This window comes from Myxocyprinus asiaticus, chromosome 16 (genome assembly GCF_019703515.2).
Source record: "Myxocyprinus asiaticus isolate MX2 ecotype Aquarium Trade chromosome 16, UBuf_Myxa_2, whole genome shotgun sequence".
In the NCBI taxonomy this organism is placed as follows: Eukaryota; Metazoa; Chordata; class Actinopteri; order Cypriniformes; family Catostomidae; genus Myxocyprinus; species Myxocyprinus asiaticus.
The window spans coordinates 4933205-4955808 of NC_059359.1; the positions used below are offsets into that span (position 1 = coordinate 4933205).

Genomic DNA, 22604 nt, shown 5'->3' on the forward strand with positions numbered 1-22604 from the left:
CCTCATCTACAGTATATACCTATATAAATTCTAACATAATACATTCGGCAAACATATTTCCATCGTAGTTTATGCACATGTACTCTTTTCGAATAAAAAATGCATCCACCTCAAGCGAGTGTATATGTTTTTTATGCACATTCTGGAGATTTTTCACATCTTGGTATTTCTATGCAGCATTTCTATGCAATATCCCAAAATTTGCATACAACTATGTGGATGGAAACCTAGCTATTTTCATTCACAGCTGCTTTCTATTTAAATTATGCTTATTGTAGATTGTTTTATTCACAAAACTCTGTGGTATTTGCTTGCCACAATTAACGTTGCGCTATCATCGTCAAAGGAAAGCAAGTGATAAACGGAATTTTGTTAAAAAAAGATGTTTGTGTACATTTTCTTTTAATCACAGCAGCAGTAATTCATCAAATATGATCAAATGACAGACGAGAGTGATATAACTAGGAATATATCCACATGTGCTCTGCAGTCGTGCACACTTTGGGCTTTTTAAAGACTCAAAAATGGCTCAGAATAGACAAGTTAGTTCTGAGAAAAAGCATCAATTGTGTGCAGATGTCACTTGCTTTGATATTTTGTTATCAAATGTAATGACATTTACACATGTTTTAAAAGGATAGTTCACCAAAAAAATGAAAATGTACTTGCATTGTATGACTTACATTTTCCGTGGAACACAAAAGTAGATGTTAGGTAATATGTTAGTCTCAGTCACCATTCACTAACATTGCATCTTTTTTCCCGTACAATGAAAGTGAACGGTGACTGACGCTTTCATTTTGTCAAACATCTTATGTCTTCCAAAGAAAAAAAGGGTTTGTAATGACATGAGTGTGAGTATTTGACAAAATTTCATTTTTGGTTACAAAAGTGTGTGACAGAACGTGTCCAAATACTTTTGGGGGCCACTGTATAACATAATGTTCACCACGTGGTTAGAAGCAGAAGACAATACAAAAGAGGAACTACAAAAAAGGAAGTATTGGGCTACTGCATGTACATTCACCGCTCGATTAATGAGTAAAGTCACACCAGGACAGAAAGTGGGTCAGATTGGGTAATATATTTGCCCTATTGTTGAGCGTGGACCCACACCCTTCTAATGAGGTGAGCTGAATCCTAATTTCATTATGGGAGACCATTAAAAAACACTAAAACTAATTCAGACCGACATCTCAGCACATGGCCAATGGCTATATATTCTCCACTGCCACTCTGCACCCATAATGACATCAAAACCACAAAATAAATACAAAGTCTAGAATAGATCAACAAACTTTTCTTTAGCTTAGAGTTCCCAAACCTTTTGACCAATGAATTTCCTTCACTTTATCACTTGTAAGTGATTGGATAAAGAATAAATATCACATGATCGTTAAAAATAATTTTATAGAGACTGCACTCACAAACAGAAATTAATACAAGCTAGGTCTCTCTTGTGCATTTGGCATATTTATGATATTATTTATTATTAAATATGTAATATTATATGTATTATATTTATATTTTACATAATTAAATTGCACTGCAGTGGATTTAAATGTGACATGCTATATGTATTGTGATGTGCATCATACCCCGATGTCCACTTTTAATGTTAGTCAATGTTTCACACTGTAATTTAACTATTTTCCACCCTCTCTATGACCCTTAGAATTAAACAAGCTGTTCGTTATTGTATCATTAAAACTTCTATATCTATTTTCTATATGCGAAGGAAATTAGACGATTGGAAATGACATGGAGGTGATGAACCTTTGTTTACCGGCTTAGTTCACACTGTCATTCATCACAATGAGCAAAGTTGCTGTATCATTAGTACGTGTTGAAATGGGTGGTCATACTGTATGCTTATGTCCTTTATGGTTGAGACATCATAACCATGATGCTTTTTAGAAGAACTGTTTCTGCAGCTAATTTTCAATAAATGCTGTGGGTGGGCCCAGGAGGGAGCTTTGCATTGGCAATGTTACCTACATAGTACATCAAACTCTTATTATAAAAGAGGAAATACTCTTCATCCCCTTTACAACATTGATAATAACCTCACAGATTTATGAGGCAGACCTGAGATCTTTGGTTGTTGTTGTGTTTAGTGGCAAACTCATCTCACAGGATCTTGTTCTGCTTTATTCAACTGCACACTCTTGAAATGCTGGCCCTTATCATAAAAACAAAGACCTCCGCGAAGACTTTAACCACTTTAAAAGGTGAAGCGTGAAAATTCAGTCCCGCTAGCATCACCAGAAATGCAAATATAATGAGGGGGGAATTCACTAAGAATTAATTACATCCATTACAAGTGTTGTTTATTTGCATGTGCTGTCTATGCTGGTTTAGCACCGATTCACTAAAGGAATCATGCAGATCAGACAACGGCACTCGCAGTAATGCAATTTGCACAGTGCAATTCCGATCTTGTGGGCCGGTTCTGTGTGCTTTACAGTGGAGAATGTGGACTGTACTACCAGAGCCCGTCTGAAGAGGGAGTCTACAAGGTTAGCATAGAATAGCATTATGTTGTGGTCCAATAGACATTCTATGGGTGGTACACTGGTGAGGAAACAAGAGGTCGTTCTTTTGAATGGATGTCTATGAAGGAGATGCTTTCCGACGCTGAATAAATGTTTTTTGTACAGCACAACGGACCAGGAAATTATGTCATGCGGGAGGACTTCTAATGTAAGTAAATAATATATCACAAATAACAAATAATATTATATTAAAAATGTGTAAATATGGGGACCTGCGTAGCTCAGTGAGTATTGACACTGACTACCACCCCTGGAATCGCAAGTTCGAATCCAGGGTGTGCTGAGTGACTCCAGCCAGATCTCCTTATAATGCTTATAATGTATTCCTGATTTGCTTTTAATATATTCCTCTTTTGTAAGTCGTTTTGGATAAAAGCGTCTGCCAAATTAATAAATGTATATGTAAATGTCTCCTAAGCAACCAAATTGGCCTGGCTGCTAGGGAGGGTAGAGTCACATGAGGTAACCACCTCGTGGTCGCAATGAGTTGTTCTCGCTCTCAATGGGGCGCGTGGTAAGTTGTGCGTGGATCGTGGAGAGTAGCATGGGCCTCCACGTGTTGTGAGTCTCCGCGGTGTCATGCACAACGAGCCACGTGATAAGATGCACCGATTGACTGTCTCAGAAGTGGAGGCAACTGAGACTTGTCCTCTGCCACCCAGATTGAGGTGAGTAACCATGCCACCACGAGGACCTACTAAGTAGCAGGAATTGGGCATTCCAAATTGGGAGAAAAGGGGATTTAAAAAAAATAAAAAAATAAAAAAAGTGTAAATATATTGTCTACTCACTTTCCTGCTATAATAAAACTGGCAGCTTTGATATATGTATCCTTTGAATTGAGCCAAGAGGTCTTCTATTGGTCACAGATCCTCCTGTGGTACGAATTCACGGTTCAGAGTTCTCCAAGCTTGAACTTTGGTACGCAGCATAGAACTAAATTTCTTCAAATGAGCTTGCGTTTCCGGTCTGCTGCATTCGGATGTGTTTGAATGGGAGTGAATGGAGTGTGACCACCCCTTATTAACGAAAGTATTGATGAAAACTTTTATATAGTAGTATAACAGCACTATTGCTTGTAACATATTGCTTAAATATAATGTAATTATTATTGATATACTGTATATTATTACTATATTGAATATTACATTTTACTTTAAAGCAGTAGTATATTTCTGTTGCAATTTCTTCAATTTAACATGTTTAGTAAAATTGAGCTTTTATTTTGGTGGAAAAACTAATGAAGAACTTTGAGTTTGTATGTCTTTGATGACAGCTTCACACCTCTGGAAATGCAGTTCATTATATGGCTTAAATGTGCATATTAAACCGCAAAAGGCTGCAATTTATTTAGTTTATATAAATATAAAGTCTGCATGTGCTGTACGGTTCAAGCTTAATTCATGCTCTGCTGTTTGTAATCTTATAACAAACACAGGGTGCACGTGATGCTTATGATAAGGTGTTATCAGTGTATGACAGTTTATTAATTCCATTTTCATTATTTCAGCATTAATACGTTTATTTTATAGAAAATATGTCAAATTCCGTGACATTCCACATTTTACAGTTAATTGTTTTTATGATTGGACTCTGGACTGTGTCTGTGTTTTCCGCATTGCGGAAATCACGGGGCCCTATAAAGAAAGTCAAGTCATTTTTATTTGTATAGCGCCTTTGACAACACACATCGTTTGAAAACAGCTTTACAGAAAATCATCATGTGAAGGTCTCCACAGGGCATTTTTCATGTATTAATAAGTTTCATTTAATATAAACAGAGAGAAAAAGTGCTGCCTATTACACAGTGGCAGGCCGTGCATTTAAAATCTAGACCTTCAGTGTGATTCATGCCATTACGAAAACACAGTTTCACAATAAATAAGTCACCCTATGCCTTTGGGCACCATACATTATGTCGCAGCTAACTAATAATACCAATTTACATTTTAAAAACACATCCACGCACGAAAGCCAGAACTTGAAACTACACTTAATGCTCAAGCAAGCCTAAATTGAACTGCAGCATGACTGTTCTGTGACATGAACGTCTCCCGAACAGACATTCAAAAAATCATAATTATTCATATTAATCTACCAAGGAGGTCTATAATACCTGGAAAAATCTATCTAATAATATTTGTGATTTAAATGTTGCTTGCAATAAGTTTCGTTTCGTCAGGGTACACGGTTCTGCTGCGTTCCATTCAAGTTGGATGAGGGATATTCCTATCTGATATCTCTGACCATTAATGCATTCCATTCCCCGATATTCGGAAGATGACATTTAAGGAAACAAAACTGCAATGCTCCCGTTAGCTTAGCAGGGGTTTGACTCTCATTAGAGATGTCTCCTAGCAATCCAACTGATAAACATGTCTGCAGCGCTAGCATTTGAGCTGCAGGTGTACGATTATCAAAAGAGGTTATAATGTTTTTGTAAGGCGGAGGAGGGTGAGGCCGGGCCGGAATGACGCTCGCTCAGACCCCAATCAGTCTGATGAGGCGAGTGAGGGATAAAGGCGAGCGGAGATGGCAGTTCGAGAGAGAGAGAGAGAGAGAACTATGGGCAGCTGCCCTGTATGTGTTTATGTTTGTGTGTTTTTGTTTAAGTTTATCATTAAACTTTATTTATATTGTTCTCGCCTCCTCCTTTCCCTTATAACACCTTTATATTAGTACTGCAACCTGGGAGGGAGGAGGGATGCCCGTCATAGAGTCCTCGACACTGCCGTCCACTCAGAGGAGTGCTGCTCCCATCCACCGGGGGACGGAGTAGCCCGACCGCCCGGACGCAGGGAACGGCCGCCGTCCCTGAGGCGAGGAGGGACTGGACTCCCCAACCGCCTGGAGCCGCTGCCAGGTGCGGAGGAGTGCCCTGTCGGCCGCCAGAAAACACGGAGGGGTCGAGGGAAGACCGCCGTCCGCGAGGAGAGGAGGGAATCGACTCCCCGACTGCCTGGAGCGGTAGGGCCGCTGCCAGGGGCGGAGGAGTGTCCCCACGGGCCGTCAGAATCGCGGAGGACGTTCTGTCCATTGGGGGTCGGAGGTTTGACTCCGGTCTGCCCGGGGAGGAGCGGCTGTTGTCCACCTGAGAGGGTGGAGGAGTGATCGAGGACCACGCGACGGCGCATCAGAGAACCGGTGAGTGAGTTTCTTTTTTCTCTCTCTCCTCGCAGGGAGGAGTGTAGCGCGGAGGATGGCGGGGCCGGAATGACTCACGCCCGGACGGCAATCAGCATGATGAGGCGAGCAAGGGATAAAGGTGACCGGAGACGGCAGTTCGAGAGAGAGAGAGAACTATGAGCAGCTGCCCTGTATGTGTTTATGTTTGTGTGTTTTTGTTTAAGTTTACCATTAAACTTTATTTATATTGTCAAGCCGATTCTCGCCTCCTTTCCCTTATAACCCCTTTACAGTTTTATACACCTGTTTCTGCAGGCATTTGTTAAACAAGCTTTAATTTCATGTAATGTGGAAACGAACTTATTTATCTATATTATTTAATAAAGTGAATGTTTATCACTTACTTTGTAGATCTCCCTGAGTGTCGACATGTTGTAATTCTGACTTCAAGATGCATTCCGAGTTGAATGGAACGCAGCACTACTTTTCAAAACTTGATCCGACACTGAATGCTCAAGCAGCCTAATTTACACTTAGAAAACTCCTGATGTTGCTGTAACAATGCAAAAAGCACTTACCAATTTACTTGAAGTGAAAATCAGTCCTCCTTTCCTGTTTAATAAACTAAGCAATTACACGGTCATGCAGAACATCTCGTGTTTGTAAATCCATAAGGATCTCGCACTCTTCGCTTTGATTTTTTTTTTCCGCTTTCAAATTATGTACATCACTTAAAGCGTAATTGCGTCACTCAAGGCCAGCTAGAAGGCCTCAACCGGGACATATCCTAAAGATCACACCCATAAAGAACAAATAAATCAATCTGATTGGCTGATGAATCTGACAATCTGACATTAGATGCATATTCACTTGCACTGTTGAGGGATTCTGTGGAAATTATGAAGGCATGAGGGGGTGGAGCTCAGACTCACGCGCTGCTTCAGGCATGCGATTTGTGAAACACTTTGCACCAAGGAATAAATTCTGACTGGAAAAACTTTTCATTTTTCTCTATTTGTTTGTAGATTATTTAAGAGTGGAAAGCGATTAAAAATACATAGGCGATGATTGAGAATTAAAGGATGAAATATATTTATTTATTTGGCATGTTAGGCCAGCAGAGAAGGCTTTGCTGGCCCTGAGAATTCGCCACTGCTATTACGATGTATTGTTATGTTTATTCATATGAATGAAAATTATTAAATATCATCTTTCCTTGTGTTCAACAGGGTGGAAATCATGTCATGATAATTTTTAAATTAGATTTTCGCTATATTTCATTTCTTTCAATGACTGAAATGGTTCCTGATCAGGTAGAAAAAAAATCACCAATTTTAAACCATTTTAGAGATACACATTATATCTAATACTGACAACAGGCAAAAGAAATATTGATTTTTTTTTTTAGCTATATTGTCAAGCCCTATGTGGCGGTAGTGCATGTATGCCTGTAAAGTTAGTTATAAAAAGGTAATTTTCACAACCTCATTTCATGACTGTCTTGAGCAATTTCTTGCTCTTGTGATGAAGAAACAATGCATTAGCATTAGCTAAAACTGGTGCAGGCTTATAATTGAATGAAGTCAGGGAGTTTCTTCAAATAATGCAAAGGGCATCGGTCTTTATGTACCTCAGGTTTGCCCAATTAAATTGTACATCCCTATAGTAGTGTAGCACATGGCAAGGTCAAATATCAGTGGCAGATTATCTTTCCATGCCAACAAAAAGAAAAAACAGCTGCCTTAATTTTGCGTCAGGACTTGATAGACGCAAGCAGGAAAAGCTGACAGAACACCAGCTTCTAAACTATTTCCTCACAAAATTCTATTTGGAAACCCATGTAGAGTCTGCAGTCATTAGCAAATAAAAGTGTAACCAAGATATTAGTTGGAAATCTCACCTTCATGATGTTCCAAACATGAATGACTTTCTTGGAACATCATAGAGGTGAGTAAATGATGACAGAATTACTAAAAGTACTCCTTTATGAGCCCCACCACCCCATTTGATTGTAAATGTAACACAAAGAGAGACGTGGTCCGTTCAGTACAGGGGTCTGTATCCTCATGCACGCACAGCGGTAGCAGCTGTCTCAATTCTGACTTGCCTACTGTCATTACATTACTAATTGCTGAAGAAATTGCAGCCTTGGTTGCAGATCCACCACTATAAGTGGGTATTTATAGAGCAGAAGACCAGAGGGAGGACAGCAGCACCTCTTTTCCAACTGAACTGATACACAAACAGTGCTGCTTCTACTCAAAGATACATGAGCATATCGTTCAGCTCATTCATATCTGCAAGACAGCTATTAGGACTGGGTGGTATGAAAATATAAACCACCGTGCAGCAGTAGAAATGTGTCAACTAGTACAGATTTAGCTATATTGTTTATACCATGGTAGATATATTTGCATGATTATCAGTGGGCATGACTGCATTACGTTATTGACACATGAAAGCGACAAAGAAACATGGAGTTATGTGAAAATACAGAGGAAGAACTTGTTATTATGGGGTATTTGTTAGGAACAAAGTGGAGTTTTGTTTATTTAAGTTTGCCAAGCATTGTCACAAATTGCTGCATTAACCTCCTGAGACCGGAGCATGACTGCTGCGTGCATTTTCCATTTCCCTTTTTGATTGTAACTAGTAGCACCTAATAAAAAAACAATAAAAAATAAATAAAATAAAAAACTATATATATATATATATATATATACATATATATATATACATACACCCACACACACCCACACAGTTGCAATCGAAATTATTCAACCCCCCCCCCCCAAGCTTTTCTGATGACCCAGAATTTTTAAACTTTACATCTATATCAGTTGAGTGACACATTCAAAGTCATAGTGTGAATATATAACCTAATATTTGTATATAGCAGGATTTATTTTTAAATACAGCCATGTCATAATTATTCAACCCCTATTGCATGTAGCTGTTTCTTAAATATGTAAGGCTACACAAGTAATTGTTTTAAAACAAAATTAAGTCATCAATTTGCAATGGCACTTATTTAAGTTTTAAAATTTACGTTTTAAAATGTATTTCTATGCCAAAAATGCAATTAAATATAAGCTGTCTCAAACGCTAATAGAGGAGATTATTTCATTACACAAGAAAGGTCATGGCTAAAAGTACATTTCCAAGGCACTTCAATTTCCAATAGACAATGTTGGCAGCACCATTCATGAATATTTTAAATATGGTACAACAGCAACCTTCTTGGGGTGTGGAAGAAAGCAAAACCCAAAAGGGAAATGTTGACTCATGATGACTGAATATTCAAGAAATAATTAGGAAAGACCTTTGGAGTCCTGGAAGAAGGTTTTATAGACATATGACACTAAACTGAAAATGAGTTTTAGACCCATGACAAGAACGACACCATCCCCACAGTCAAGCATGGAGGTGGGTCAGTCCTGTTATGGGGGTGTTTTGCGGCTGCAGGAAACGGCTATCCTCACTATGTGACTGATACCATGGATTCTTTCAGGTATCAGGCCATTTTGGCATGAAAAATGTGATGCCTTCAGTGTGTAAATTGAAGCTCGGTGATCACTGGATTTTCCAGCAAGACAATAACACCAAGGATACAACCAAGTTGTCCAAAATCTGGTTCAGGGATAGGTCATGGAACGTCCTTAAATGGCCCTTTCAGTCCATCATTAAAATCCCATTGGAAACCTTTGTTGGGATTTCAAAGAAGCAGTGGCAGCACAGAAACCAAAGAATGTCAATGAGCTGGAAGTTTTGCTCATGAAAAATGTGTAAAAATTCTAATAGAGAGGTGTCCGAAGCCTGAGAACCCTGAAACATTTATTTGCTGTTATTAAGGATAAAGGATGCTCCACAAATGATTGACTTTGGGGGTTGAATATTTTTGACATGACATACAGTATGTGGAGAGAACTCTTTGTTCTCAAAATCACTCAAATGTGTATTAAAAACGTTGACTGTTTATTGAGGTTTTAGTTGATGTGTTTAATTCACATCACCAGAATGTATTGCTGGTCGGGGGGTTGAATAATTTTCAGTACTTATTGACCCCTCTCCAAACATATCGTTTATGGTTGTGACCATAAAGCTCTATTTTTGGTCTCATCACTCCAAATTACAGTGTGCCAGAAGCTGTGAGGTGTGTCAAGGTGTTGTCTGGCATATTGTAACCGGGCTTTTTTTGTGGCATTGGTGCAGTAAAGGCTTCTTTCTGGCAACTTGACCATGCAGCTCATTTTTGTTCAACCACACTGTCTTTTTCCAGAGCAGCCTGTATTTCTCCTGAGGTTACCTGTGGGTTTTTCTTTGTATCCAGAACAATTCTTCTGGCAGTTGTGGCTGAAATCTTTCTTGGTCTACCTGACCTTGGCTTGGTATCAAGAGATCACCGAATTTTCCACTTCTTAATAAGTGATTGAACAGTACCGACTTTTCCATCTTTATAAAGTTCCATTACCTTGTTACGCAGGTCTTTTGACAGTTCTTTTCTGCTCCCCATGGCTCAGTATCTAGCCTGCTCTGTGCATCCACGTGACAGCTAACAAACTCATTGACTATTTATACACAGACACTAATTGCAATTTAAAAAGCCACAGGTGTGGGAAATTAACCTTTAATTGCCATTTAAACCTGTGTGTGACACCTTGTGTGTCTGTAACAAGGCCAAACATTCAAGGGTATGTAAACTTTTGATCAAGGCCATTTGGGTGATTTCTGTTATCATTATGATTTAAAAAGAAGCCAAACAACTATGTGATAATAAATGGCTTCATATGATCACTATCCTTAAATAAAAGACAGTTTTTTTGCATGATCAGTCATATTTTCAAAATCAATGTCAAAATTTCACAATTTCTGCCAGGGTCTGCAAACTTTTGAGCACAAATGTATATATATATATATATATATATATATATATATATATATATATATATATATATATATATATATTCTAGACCAAATAGTTTTCCTAAAATTTTATGTCAACTTAGCAGGACTAAGTTGTGAAATTTTAAATAATACCAAGCTATAGAAAGATACCAAGCTATAAAAACAATTTTATCAAATTGTTTATGTTTCCAGGAGTGTTGGTTATTAATATTTTTGAGCCGTTACAGACATTAAATCGGAAATTAGCATAATTAATTTAGATTTAAAATAATGGCCAGCGTCATTCAATCACTGCCATCCATGTTAAAATGATACATTATAAATTCTGAATCTATGCACTGATTATCATTGTCCCATGTCTGCCAAACATGTTGAGTGATCCAAACATCATCTGCAGCATGAAACTGAACTTTTGGTCAGATTTAAGGAATGAATACACTTAGCTGCATAGAGAGCTATAGGATGCTCCCTTGCTCCCTATTTAGTGAATGACTTAACCTCCAGTGCGCTGTCTGTCTGCACTGGTCTCAGAACAGTTCAAAATGCACCTTATTTTCATCCTAACATGTAAAGCCTCTGAAAGCAAAATTTTTCAGCTTTAGGATGAACCCATTGATTCTCAATGTGATACTGCACAGTAAAAACAGGATTTTCTAAGGAAAAAATGTGCTAAAGTACACATTAGTGTACAATGTGTTTATCAGTGTGGCGTTTCACGATAAATTGCTCAAATTTTAAGAATGGCACATCGGATGAAACTAGAGACTCAAATAGATATTATATAGTCATATTTTGACTCAAATAGATTTCAATGTAAAAACGTAATTAGGTTTCTAACTAGTTTTGTTGGCGTTTCTCCCAAAGACAAACTCTGCTGTGGTCGGTGCCATGTTGTTTTGTCACGAAAGTTGAACCCTTCACTGACAGCACAGATTCTTCTGAACTGAGATCAGACAGTTTAAATAAATGTAAATCATGCGCCGCGTATAGCGAAGACAAAATACAACGTCCACGCGTGTGTACGCCGGGTCGCAAAAGTCACAGGTGTGTGTATATCGACTATTTTACAATGGTTTTTATGTGGCTCATCCAATCAGAATTTAGAGTCATAAATATCTACTTTATCATATTAGCTTTACTGATTTTTAGTCTTTTGTTACATAATGTGAAGCTGTTTTTGCAATGAGGCCAGACATATCATTAATTTGTTATGAATAATCTTATCTTTTCAGAAGTTTCAAATAAAAAGAGAAAATAATCAAAAGAGATTAAGTACCTTTCAATTGTAAAGTATTTTTATTTATTTTTTTACATAATTATCCAAAAATAGACATTACCAAGTGGTATATATATATATATATATATATATATATTCCAGTTGAAATTCCAGAAAACTAACTATAATGTGATATTTGGGTGTATCTTTAACTTCGAAAAATCTTTATCAGTGGCAAAAATTTTGGGTGTGGTGGAAATGATGCCACAACTCTGAGATGGTTGTAATTTTGGAAAAAAGTTATAGAATATTATTTTCACACAATACATATTCAAATGTTTATGTGTATTTCACTCCTTGTTTACAACTCCATAGTATTAAAAATGTAATTATTTGTATTCTTTTAATGGTTTTCCATAGCTTAATTGAAAGTCTGGGACAAGGCTAACAATCAAATCTGTACATAATAGGCATTTGAAAGGTACAAAAAAATCAATGATACAGGCATGGTGCAAACTTTCTAAGTTAGTTTTAATGTGACCTTCATATAACAAAAGGTGAAAACTGATAGTTGTAATAAAAATCAATCCCTGAGATTGCCAGAAATTGAAGAAACATCCATAAACTTTTACTCTGATATAAAATTACTTATGCCGTTATATTTAGATTTAGTTAGATTTTTGTCATATAGTTTGGCTACTAAGGCTGTGAATCCATTTAAAAAATTTAAGTAATTAATCACTCAGTTTTCTGTTAATTTAATGCCTTAAAAAGTCAACTATTAATCACAGAAATGCATTAAATTTCCCAGCCTTATTGGCTAACGTAAACAGCCTTTAATTAGGCTAATATACTATATAAATTGGCGGAAGAATGGGTTATTGTAATTATTTTTAAAAAATGTTGCTACTGTAAGCTACGTGAAGATCCAGTTACAATGAGGCATTCTGCTTCATGCTGTGCCTTACCCTTTCCAACAAACAATTTCACATTGTTGGAATAACTGTTTTTGTTTTGTCTCGTATGGATCTGCTGCAGTCCTCTGCTCAAATTTTGGAATAAATAATTCAGTTCCTGCTAATCAAACTGCTTAACATGGCTATTCTCTATGCCATTTTCCCAGAAGTTTGAGTTTACAGTTTGCGATGGTGAATTATTCTAACACAAAAAAAGACATATCATCATGACCTTTGCTGCATCCTTATAACACATCAAATTTGAGTCAACATCCAGTAAAGCTTTTTACATGAGTTCCTGTGGTTCAACTGGTAGAAAACATGACACTAGTAATGCCAAGGTCATGGCTTTGATTCCCTGGGACTACACAAACATAAAATGCACTATGAGTCACTTTGGATAAAACTGGCAAAAGCATAAATATAAATGTAAAAGCATGCATACTTTCAAACACACTCAGACATTTTTAGAGCCATAACTTTCTAGGACTGTAAATGATGTTATGTAAAACAGGTTCATGCAGGTGATAATTGGTTGCTAATTTAGTCATTTATGTTAATTTACACTCACCCTCATGTTGTTCCAAACCCATATGGTTTTTTTTTCTTCCGTGGAATACAAAAGGAGATGTTAGGCAGTGTTAGTCCCCATTCAGTTTCATTGCCTCTTTTATCCATACAATGAAAGTCAATAGTGACTAAGGCTGTCATTCCCCAACATTCTCTAAATGATAGAGTGAACTATATCTTTAAGCCTCATTTTATTCAGGTCAATTGTAAATGTATAAATATTACAAGAAACTGTTTTTTGTATTTTTTATATAAACTATAGCCTATTAGTGCCATGTAAGAGAATTTGAGATCTAATCTATACTTTTGTACTTACAGTTAATGTATGGAAGAGAGCTGTGTGACTATTCTTCAAAAATTCTCCTTTTGTGTTCCACAAAAAAACAAATAATAGCACACAGATTTGTGGGTAAGGAGCCCCTTAGAGGACAGGGAGGGAATTTATTTTCTAAAATTGGTTTGAGCTCCCTAACAAAAATTTTGCGTTATCTCACAAAATGTTTGGGTTTCCTCGCAATAGTTTGCATTCATTCACAATAAGTTTTGCTTTCCCTCGCATTTTTGGGGGGTTTTCTCGCAGTAGTTTTATCCACCCCTTATGAAAATTAACCAGTTGAACTATGGTATTTGTAGTTAAACTATAGAAACCACAAAATGTACCATAGTTTTACTACACTAACTATAGTTCAACTATGGTATCTGTTGTAAAACCATAACTACAACATTTACTATAGTTGTACTACAATAACCATATTTGAACAGTGATATTCATAGTAAAACCATATTAATAATACAGGAAAACCAAAACTATGGTAATAAAAATTGGTGGTCGACCGATATATTGCAGAGGCCGATAAATCAGCCGATATTCAGAATTTTTAAATGATCGGCATTGATCCATTTTCCCGTTTGGCCGATTCGTTCCTCAAGCTGCAAGGATGCCGAGAATCGCCTGCTTGCATGTGAAGAAGCCACATGAGACATATACATACGACCAATCAGAGTTCGTTTTGTCGCTGCGTGCCGTCGTGTTACAACAATAATAGACCGGCATATAACAACGTCTCATTTAAACTATCCTGTCATATCAGACAGACACGTATGTGCTCATGATGTTTAAAGTGCTCGTGCGTTTCATTTTCTTTCTCTCTCTTCTCAACAGTTTCCTGTAACTTTGTGTATTGATACAAAAGCAAATATCAATAAAGTGTGATTTCTAATGTGCACATGCCATCCGTGGTTGCTGGACTACTGTGTATGCTGTTGTTATTTCCTTCTTCCTAATATATTAACAATTTCTTTATGTGCAATTAAATTACTAAAATTGGGATGACTAAACAGTAACCAGATAAAATGGCTATCTGCCATTTAAAACACAAAAAAAAATATTTTTCTTATTGTTTTTACAAAGCTGAAGTTTTGTGTGAAATTATGAGTAAATATAATGCTAAATAAAAGTTTTGCAATTTTATGTATATGTTATTTACTATATTAAATTGTGTGATTATATTGGCATTGCATAGGCCTATCGGCAACCCTTCTCTCTGAATATTGGCATCAGTCATTAAAAAAACCCACTAATAAAAATCATTATCATTCTGCCAAAAAACATATGGTTACTACAGTTTTTCCCACCCAAAAAAAAAAAAAAAAAATGCTAATGAAAATTAACCCTTTAATTATTTACATGGCGCCATCTCCTGGAGGCCATATGTAACATTGTGCTTCGTGTGGATTATCTAATGATTTATGCATCTGGGTAGGGTTGCACCAGCTTTCCATAAGCTCTCACTTAAGTTGGGAAGTAAAGTTCAAACTAAGGGCTTAGTAACTACTAGTTAGTTTGTAACTAAGTCAGTGCCTAATTTGGTTGACCCACCTGTCCTTAAGGCAAGACTTAGCTAGTAGGTCGTAAGCTCTCCATAAAGTAATGCGTAGTCACAAAATGACATTTCCCTTTATTGATCCAATAAGCAGCCTTCACTTTTTACACAGAAGTGTTAAAAAGCCATGCATTTTAGTTTTATCTTGTTACGGTTAATGTTCAAACCTTGTTTTCTCACATAGTCAGCTGTAATAAATTATATTCCCAATGAAATACGACAAGTAATAAAAGTATATTTAATAAATAGTATATTTAGCATATGTAAATTAAAAATTTTCAGGAACTATGTCTAAAATTAATAAGTGCAATAAATAAATAATACATTTACAATTTTTTTTTTACATTTATTCATTTTAATATCATATACATTTTGTATGTGATAAAACTTAACCCCAGGCGATGCACCCCGTGCATCGTTATTAATTTTATGCTGAAGAGCTGCTAAGAAGCAAGATTTTTTTATTATTTTTTTTACATAAATAAATGTAAACGAGCGTAAATATCAACATCATCATATGTCTAAAGGATTATAGTCTGTCACACAAAACATGAGTTCATTGATGTCATAAAATATCAGTCTGCTTTTTTATTCCGACCATTATTCCTGGTCACAGTCTTCCATAAATATTTAGTTCATATGTAGGGTTACGTCCTACCTAAGTTTAATGGTGCAATGCTAAAATATTTTATAGTGCGCAAATTGGGACTTAGTGCCCATTTACGCCACAACTAGGCTAAGTTGTAACTTACATATGGCTGGTGAAACCGGCCCCTGATTACCTTGAGTGTGGGCTCATTTAAAGCATATTAACATCCTCTATGTAATGGTATGTGATATTTTACGTTCCATTTATTTTTTGTGAATTAACAAGCAAAAACGCAGCACATAAAATGCCAACATAATTGTCAAAGACATATACTTAGCTATTACTCGCTATATTTTTGTCTTCGAGTAAAACAGTTAGGCTGGTTGTATTCTACTCATTGAGAGCTTTCCAGCAACATTTGACACATGGCTATTTGATCAGTTTGATGTTTTTACTGTTTGAAATAATATGTACAGTGCAAAATTATTGATAAATTATCAAAATGGAACATTTCTGATTTGTCTGCAAATTTGAAGTACTTGTTCAGTTTTGGTCATAACGCCTACATGCATTGGAAAGTAGATGCACCGGCGAGCCCATCTAAGCTTACCATGGTTGCACTATAGTAAAACTAACCATGTTATTTTTGGCAGAATGATTATGATTTTAATTACTATAGTTTTGTTTTTCCTGTATTATTGCTATACTTTTATCATGAATATCACGGTTGAAATATGGTTACTGTAGTAAAACCAAGGAAAGTTTTTGGTTACTATGGTTTTAATACTACGAATACCACAGTTCAACTATTGTTACCATAGTAAAACCATGGTAATTTTTATAAGGGATGGATAAAGCTATTGCAAGGGAACGCAAAACAATTTGCGAGGGTACTCAAAGCTGTTTTGAGGGAATGCAAAACTTTCTGTAAGAGAACACAAACTATTCCGAATCAATGCAAAACTTTGCATGAGAAAATATATTACCTTCCTGTCCTCTATGTGGCTCCGCAGCAGGTGAGTAAATAATTACATAATTTGCATTCTTGGGTGAACCAAGAATATAATTTTATTCTGAAATGCTCACCATCTCATAAGTTGTGACCACTTTCTTCAGGACTTCAGGCAGCAGACCCTGGGCCTCCATGGTGGGATACTGATCCTTAAGGTTAAACAGCAGAACTGGGCTGTTGTCTGGCCCGATGAGGCGCGGAGAAAGTGCGAGAATACATTGCTTCAGGTTGGCCACCGCAGACAGACCGCACAGCTCTTTAAAGGGCACAATAGCATTCTGTGGAAGACAAACAGGTCAATGTTTGAGTTTGCGCATATAAATTTGTCAAAAAGTTTCTATGATTTGCAACAGAGTTCTTGTTTACATATGTAAACTGCAGATTGGTTTTATGATATCTGTCACTAACCAAATGTATTTCAAAAATGCTGTAAGAAAGTAGACCTGAGAAAATGGCAGCAATGTTTGAAATGGAATACTAGCGAACAGAACTGCATACTGCACAGTATACACTGTTGAATGCCTAATATCTTTAAAAAAAAAAAATGGTGTAAAACAGTATGCATTATGCAAGAGAAGTGTTTCAAACATCAGTTTGCTAAATTGTTGTCACATGACCTCATGCATCACCTTGCATGTTTATTTCAGCTAGTGTCCTATAGATATCATACTCCAAAACTATTACAACTGTCATAGTATTATGCTATTCGGAACATACTGTAGCCAGTGACCTAGTTGAGGGAGGAGACATGAAAACAGAAAACAAAGCAACGGCAGAAAGGTACCAGCTTTCTCATAGAGAGCATCTATGAACAAGAAATGCAACAGGAAGTGGTTTTATTGAGTGTCTTTTACAGAAGCACTGCTCTGAGTGTGGGCAGATGACATCATTCTTGTCATTAATACGCCACCACGAGGACTTAGAGTGCATTGGGAATTGGGCATTCCAAATTGGGCCAAAAAAAAAAAAAAAACCTACATTCAGTTACATTTAAGGGGAAAAAACCATATGTGTAAGTTTTGTCAATATGAGTGGATGACACTTATGGCAGAACATGTTAAAGTGGCCCCAAAAAGTAAAGGTCGACCGATTAATCGGCACCGATAGCTGCTTTTGGAACTATCGTTACCATCAAAAATTAAAGTCGATAGTTCACAGATTAATTAACCCAGCTCTCTGTTCCCACGTCTATCTGTCAGTGGATCACCAGCTTTCTGACAGACAGGCAGCAGATAGTGAGACTGGGGAAATTCACTTCCAGCACATGTAGAATCAGCACTGGTGCCCCCCAGCGATGTGTGCTCTCCCCACTACTCTTCTCCCTGTATACCAACGACTGCACTGCCAAGGACACCTCTGTCAAACTCCTGAAGTTTGCAGATGACACTACAGGTGCATCTCAATAAATTAGAATGTCGTGGAAAAGTTCATTTATTTCAGTAATTCAACTCAAATTGTGAAACTCGTGTATTAAATAAATTCATTGCACACAGACTGAAGTAGTTTAAGTCTTTGGTTCTTTTAATTGTGACGATTTTGGCTCACATTTAACAAAAACCCACCAATTCACTATCTCAAAAAATTAGAATACATCATAAGACCAATAAAAAAAACATTTTTAGTGAATTGTTGGCCTTCTGGAAAGTATGTTCATTTACTGTATATGTACTCAATACTTGGTAGGGGCTCCTTTTGCTTTAATTACTGCCTCAATTCGGCGTGGCATGGGGGTGATCAGTTTGTGGCACTGCTGAGGTGGTATGGAAGCCCAGGTTTCTTTGACAGTGGCCTTCAGCTCATCTGCATTTTTTGGTCTCTTGTTTCTCATTTTCCATAGATTCTCTATGGGGTTCAGGTCTGGTGAGTTTGCTGGCCAGTCAAGCACACCAACACCATGGTCATTTAACCAACTTTTGGTGCTTTTGGCAGTGTGGGCAGGTGCCAAATCCTGCTGGAAAATGAAATCAGCATCTTTAAAAAGCTGGTCAGCAGAAGGAAGCATGAAGTGCTCCAAAATTTCTTGGTAAACGGGTGCAGTGACTTTGGTTTTCAAAAAACACAATGGACCAACACCAGCAGATGACATTGCACCCCAAATCATCACAGACTGTGGAAACTTAACACTGGACTTCAAGCAACTTGGGCTATGAGCTTCTCCACCCTTCCTCCAGACTCTAGGACCTTGCTTTCCAAATGAAATACATAACTTGCTCTCATCTGAAAAGAGGACTTTGGAACACTGGGCAACAGTCCAGTTCTTCTCCTTTGCCCAGGTAAGACGCCTCTGACATTGTCTGTGGTTCAGGAGTGGCTTAACAAGAGGAATACGACAACTGTAGCCAAATTCCTTGACATTTAAAAGATTTAATCACAATTAAAAGAACCAAAGACTTAAACTACTTCAGTCTGTGTGCATTGAATTTATTTAATACACGAGTTTCACAATTTTGAATTACTGAAATAAATTAACTTTTCCACGACATTCTAATTTATTGAGATGCACCTGTACTGTCATCGGCCTCATCCAAGATGACGATGAGTCTGTATACAGAAGGGAGGTTGAATGGCTGGCTCACTGGTGCAGTCAAAACAACCAGGAGCTGAACACGCTCAAAACAGTGGAGATGATTGTGGACTTTAGGACACCCCAACACTGACCCCCCTCACCATTCTAAACAGCACTGTGGCAGCAGTGGAGTCATTCAGGTTCCTGGGCACTACCATCTCACAGGACCTGAAATGGGAGACCCATATTGACTCCATTGTGAAAAAGGCCCAGCAGAGGTTGTACTTCCTTCGCCGTTCAACCTGCCACAGGCGCTGTTGCTACAGTTCTACTCAGCAGTCATTGAGTCTGTCCTCCGCACTTCAGTAACTGTCTGGTTTGGTTCAGCTACAAAATAATCGGACATCAGAAGACTACAAAGGACAGTTCGGACAGCTGAGAGGATTAATGGTTGCCCCCTGTCCTCCCTTCAAGAACTGTACACTTCCAGAGTGAGGAAACGGGCTGTAAAAATCACTCTGGACCCCACTCACCCTGCCCACTACCTTTTTGAACTGTTGCCTTCTGGTCGACACTACAGAGCACTGAGCACCAGAACCGTCAGGCACAAGAACAGTTTTTTCCCTCAGGCTATCCAACTCATGAACAGTTAAAACTGCCCCATTGTGCAATAATTATGTGCAATACACAGCTTAGTCAGTTTTATTTGTTTAACATATCCTACCTCTTCTGCCGTGTGTGTATATATATATATATATTTGTTTTGTTTTTTTCCCCCATGAGTTGAAGGCTCCGGAGGAGAAATAAGCAATCACTGACACATTGAGGGAATTGCTGTGTCTATATCTGTCGTATTTGACAATATACATCCATATTTTAAACTCAAATTTAATGAATTTTTTTATTTTTACTATATAATCAAGTGTATAGTGTTTATATTGTAGGCAAATACGTTGTAGATGACTGTAAGTGCATATTTTATTATCTCTCAGTGTGAGCAAAGACATTTCAAAATACCCCGGTCTAGTTTACAGTTAAAAGTCCCTCGATATGCACCAAATGGTAACACTTTACAATAAGGTTTCATTTGTTATCATCAGTTAACTACATTAGTTAACATGAACTAACAATGAACAACACTTTACAGCAATTTTTAATCTTAGTTCATGTTAATTTTAACATATACTGACAAATAAATGTATCAGTATATGTAATTCTAAATAAATTGTAATTGTTAACATCAGTTAATGCACTATGAACTAACACGAACTAACAATGAATAATTGTTTTAACAAAGATTTATAAATGATGCAAACAATATATTGTTAATTGTTTGTTCGTGATACCTATTGCATTAACTACTGTTAACGAATAGAACCTTATTGTAAAGTGTTACCCACCAAATCTTCTGGTTATTATAAAGAATGTGCATGAGTAATCGAATAATTGAGTAATCGTTCTGCATCAACTAGTCCACTATTAAAAACACTACTCGAATATTGCATATTGATTTTCTTTCGCGCATTTGCCTGCCGTGAGCAATGCTGAATTATACTGTACTTCCACTCTGGATCTCTCACTAAATCTCGCTGTTACAAATTAGTCCATTGGGTGGAGCTGTGGATGTGTGTCGTTGAAGTGTTGGATGAGAGAAGACATGACACTGCTTTGTGTGCTTTCAAGCAAAGCCAAGTTTGGCAATACTTGTAACAGGGGTTACAATTACACTATAATTGAATTAATTAATTAATACTTGGGAGACCTCAGACATCTTAATGGTATGGGTGGAATTTGCTGACGATCCCTTACAAGCGCTAGTTAATGAAAGCCCATCGGAGCATTTTTAGGCATAATTCTCCAGCTACAACAAGCGTTAAACTTTTGAGTTCAATGTTTTATGCCTGTATGACATCTTTGTAAAATTGTCGGCTCCAGAGAATGGAAGGATATACAGGACTAGAGAGCGTGGGTAGGTGAAACCGAATGTCAAATGAATAACGAGCCAACAACTTCTGGAGATAAGGTAGAAGTTCTGCGTTAGTTTCGTGTCTTCAGACCTGCCAGCTCCAGTTTCAGTTCTACTTAATGTGGATTATACGTGCTGGTGTAAATGTAAGTGTAAGTTACTCTTATAGCACAATTTCACATGTTATTATCACGACAATCTGGATCTGATTTTCTGCCTTACTGAATGCACCTGAGCCCAACTCGTTAGAGATTGCTCTTATTTGGCAAGCATTCATTATAATTTTTTTTTTTTTTTTTTTTGTATGTGTATCTGTCAGGTTTTCATTTCTGGAACAACATACAATACACACTTATGTTATTTATAATGAGGTATTGCTTCCACTGTCTTTAATTTAATATTTTGCACTGTACAATGCAGAAGCAAGACAAATGTAGTGCAACAGCTTTGGCAAAACAAACAATGAAGCGACTCTGATGAAACAGCATGCAGGAACAGATGTAAAGAAACAGGTATGAAGAAACAGCAGCTAATGTTATACAGGGCTACACCGCACCTGCAATGGCTAATTTATTATGAATACATTTAAAACATAAAACTGGAACCCTTTATAAACCACCCCACTAAAGCCTAAATAAATGCCTTACCTTCAGTGAGAAAAGGCTCTTACCATACACTAAGCTCACCACATCAACACACATCAACCTTATAATATATATAGATTAATAATATTGGACCTGTTGGGTACACGCGTAAGAATAAATAGCAAATGTGCAACTAACCAGTAGAGAGAGAACAAAGCTGCAGAGTTGAACCTGCTGCTTCTTTTGCAAACGAAAAGCAAGAGAAGCACTAAATAGTTTACAGGGAAGATAACAAACACAACGTCCTCTTTATGAATACCATTTATCTTAAGCACATATCTTAAGTTGGTAACGGACAAGGATGTGTTTTTATGGTAGAAAGGAAATGTAAAGCGGTACGAGAAACTCGTAAGCTTATCAGAATTAAGATGTGCATTAAATATCTGAACATGGGCAGAGCGAATTTTTTAAAAGCCACTTGTTTTTTCTGAATAATAATATGTGAAATTATAAAAAGGTGATGGCCTTTATGCAGACTCAAGAGTTTAAAATATGTGAATTAGCCTAATGCCATCAGCAGTGGTTTCAATGTAAGTTCCATGTGAGTGCAATTTTTTTTACTGTTATTTTTGAATTGTTTTTATTAATACATATTGTTCATTTTATGAACCCCAAAATGGTCTAGAAACGCCCCTGACTTGTAATATTTTGATTTGTATTGAATTCCATTCTATTG

General features: G+C 37.0%; 1 protein-coding gene across 1 annotated transcript in view; it reads right to left on the minus strand.

The window, feature by feature from the left end:
• LOC127454122 (inactive phospholipase C-like protein 2) overlaps positions 1 to 22604 on the minus strand; it is a 78273-nt gene that overhangs the window by 20245 nt on the left and 35424 nt on the right. The window contains exon 3 of the mRNA XM_051721097.1: positions 16887 to 17090. Coding sequence (XP_051577057.1) covers positions 16887 to 17090 — 204 coding nt within the window. The remainder of the gene's footprint in view (positions 1 to 16886; positions 17091 to 22604) is intronic.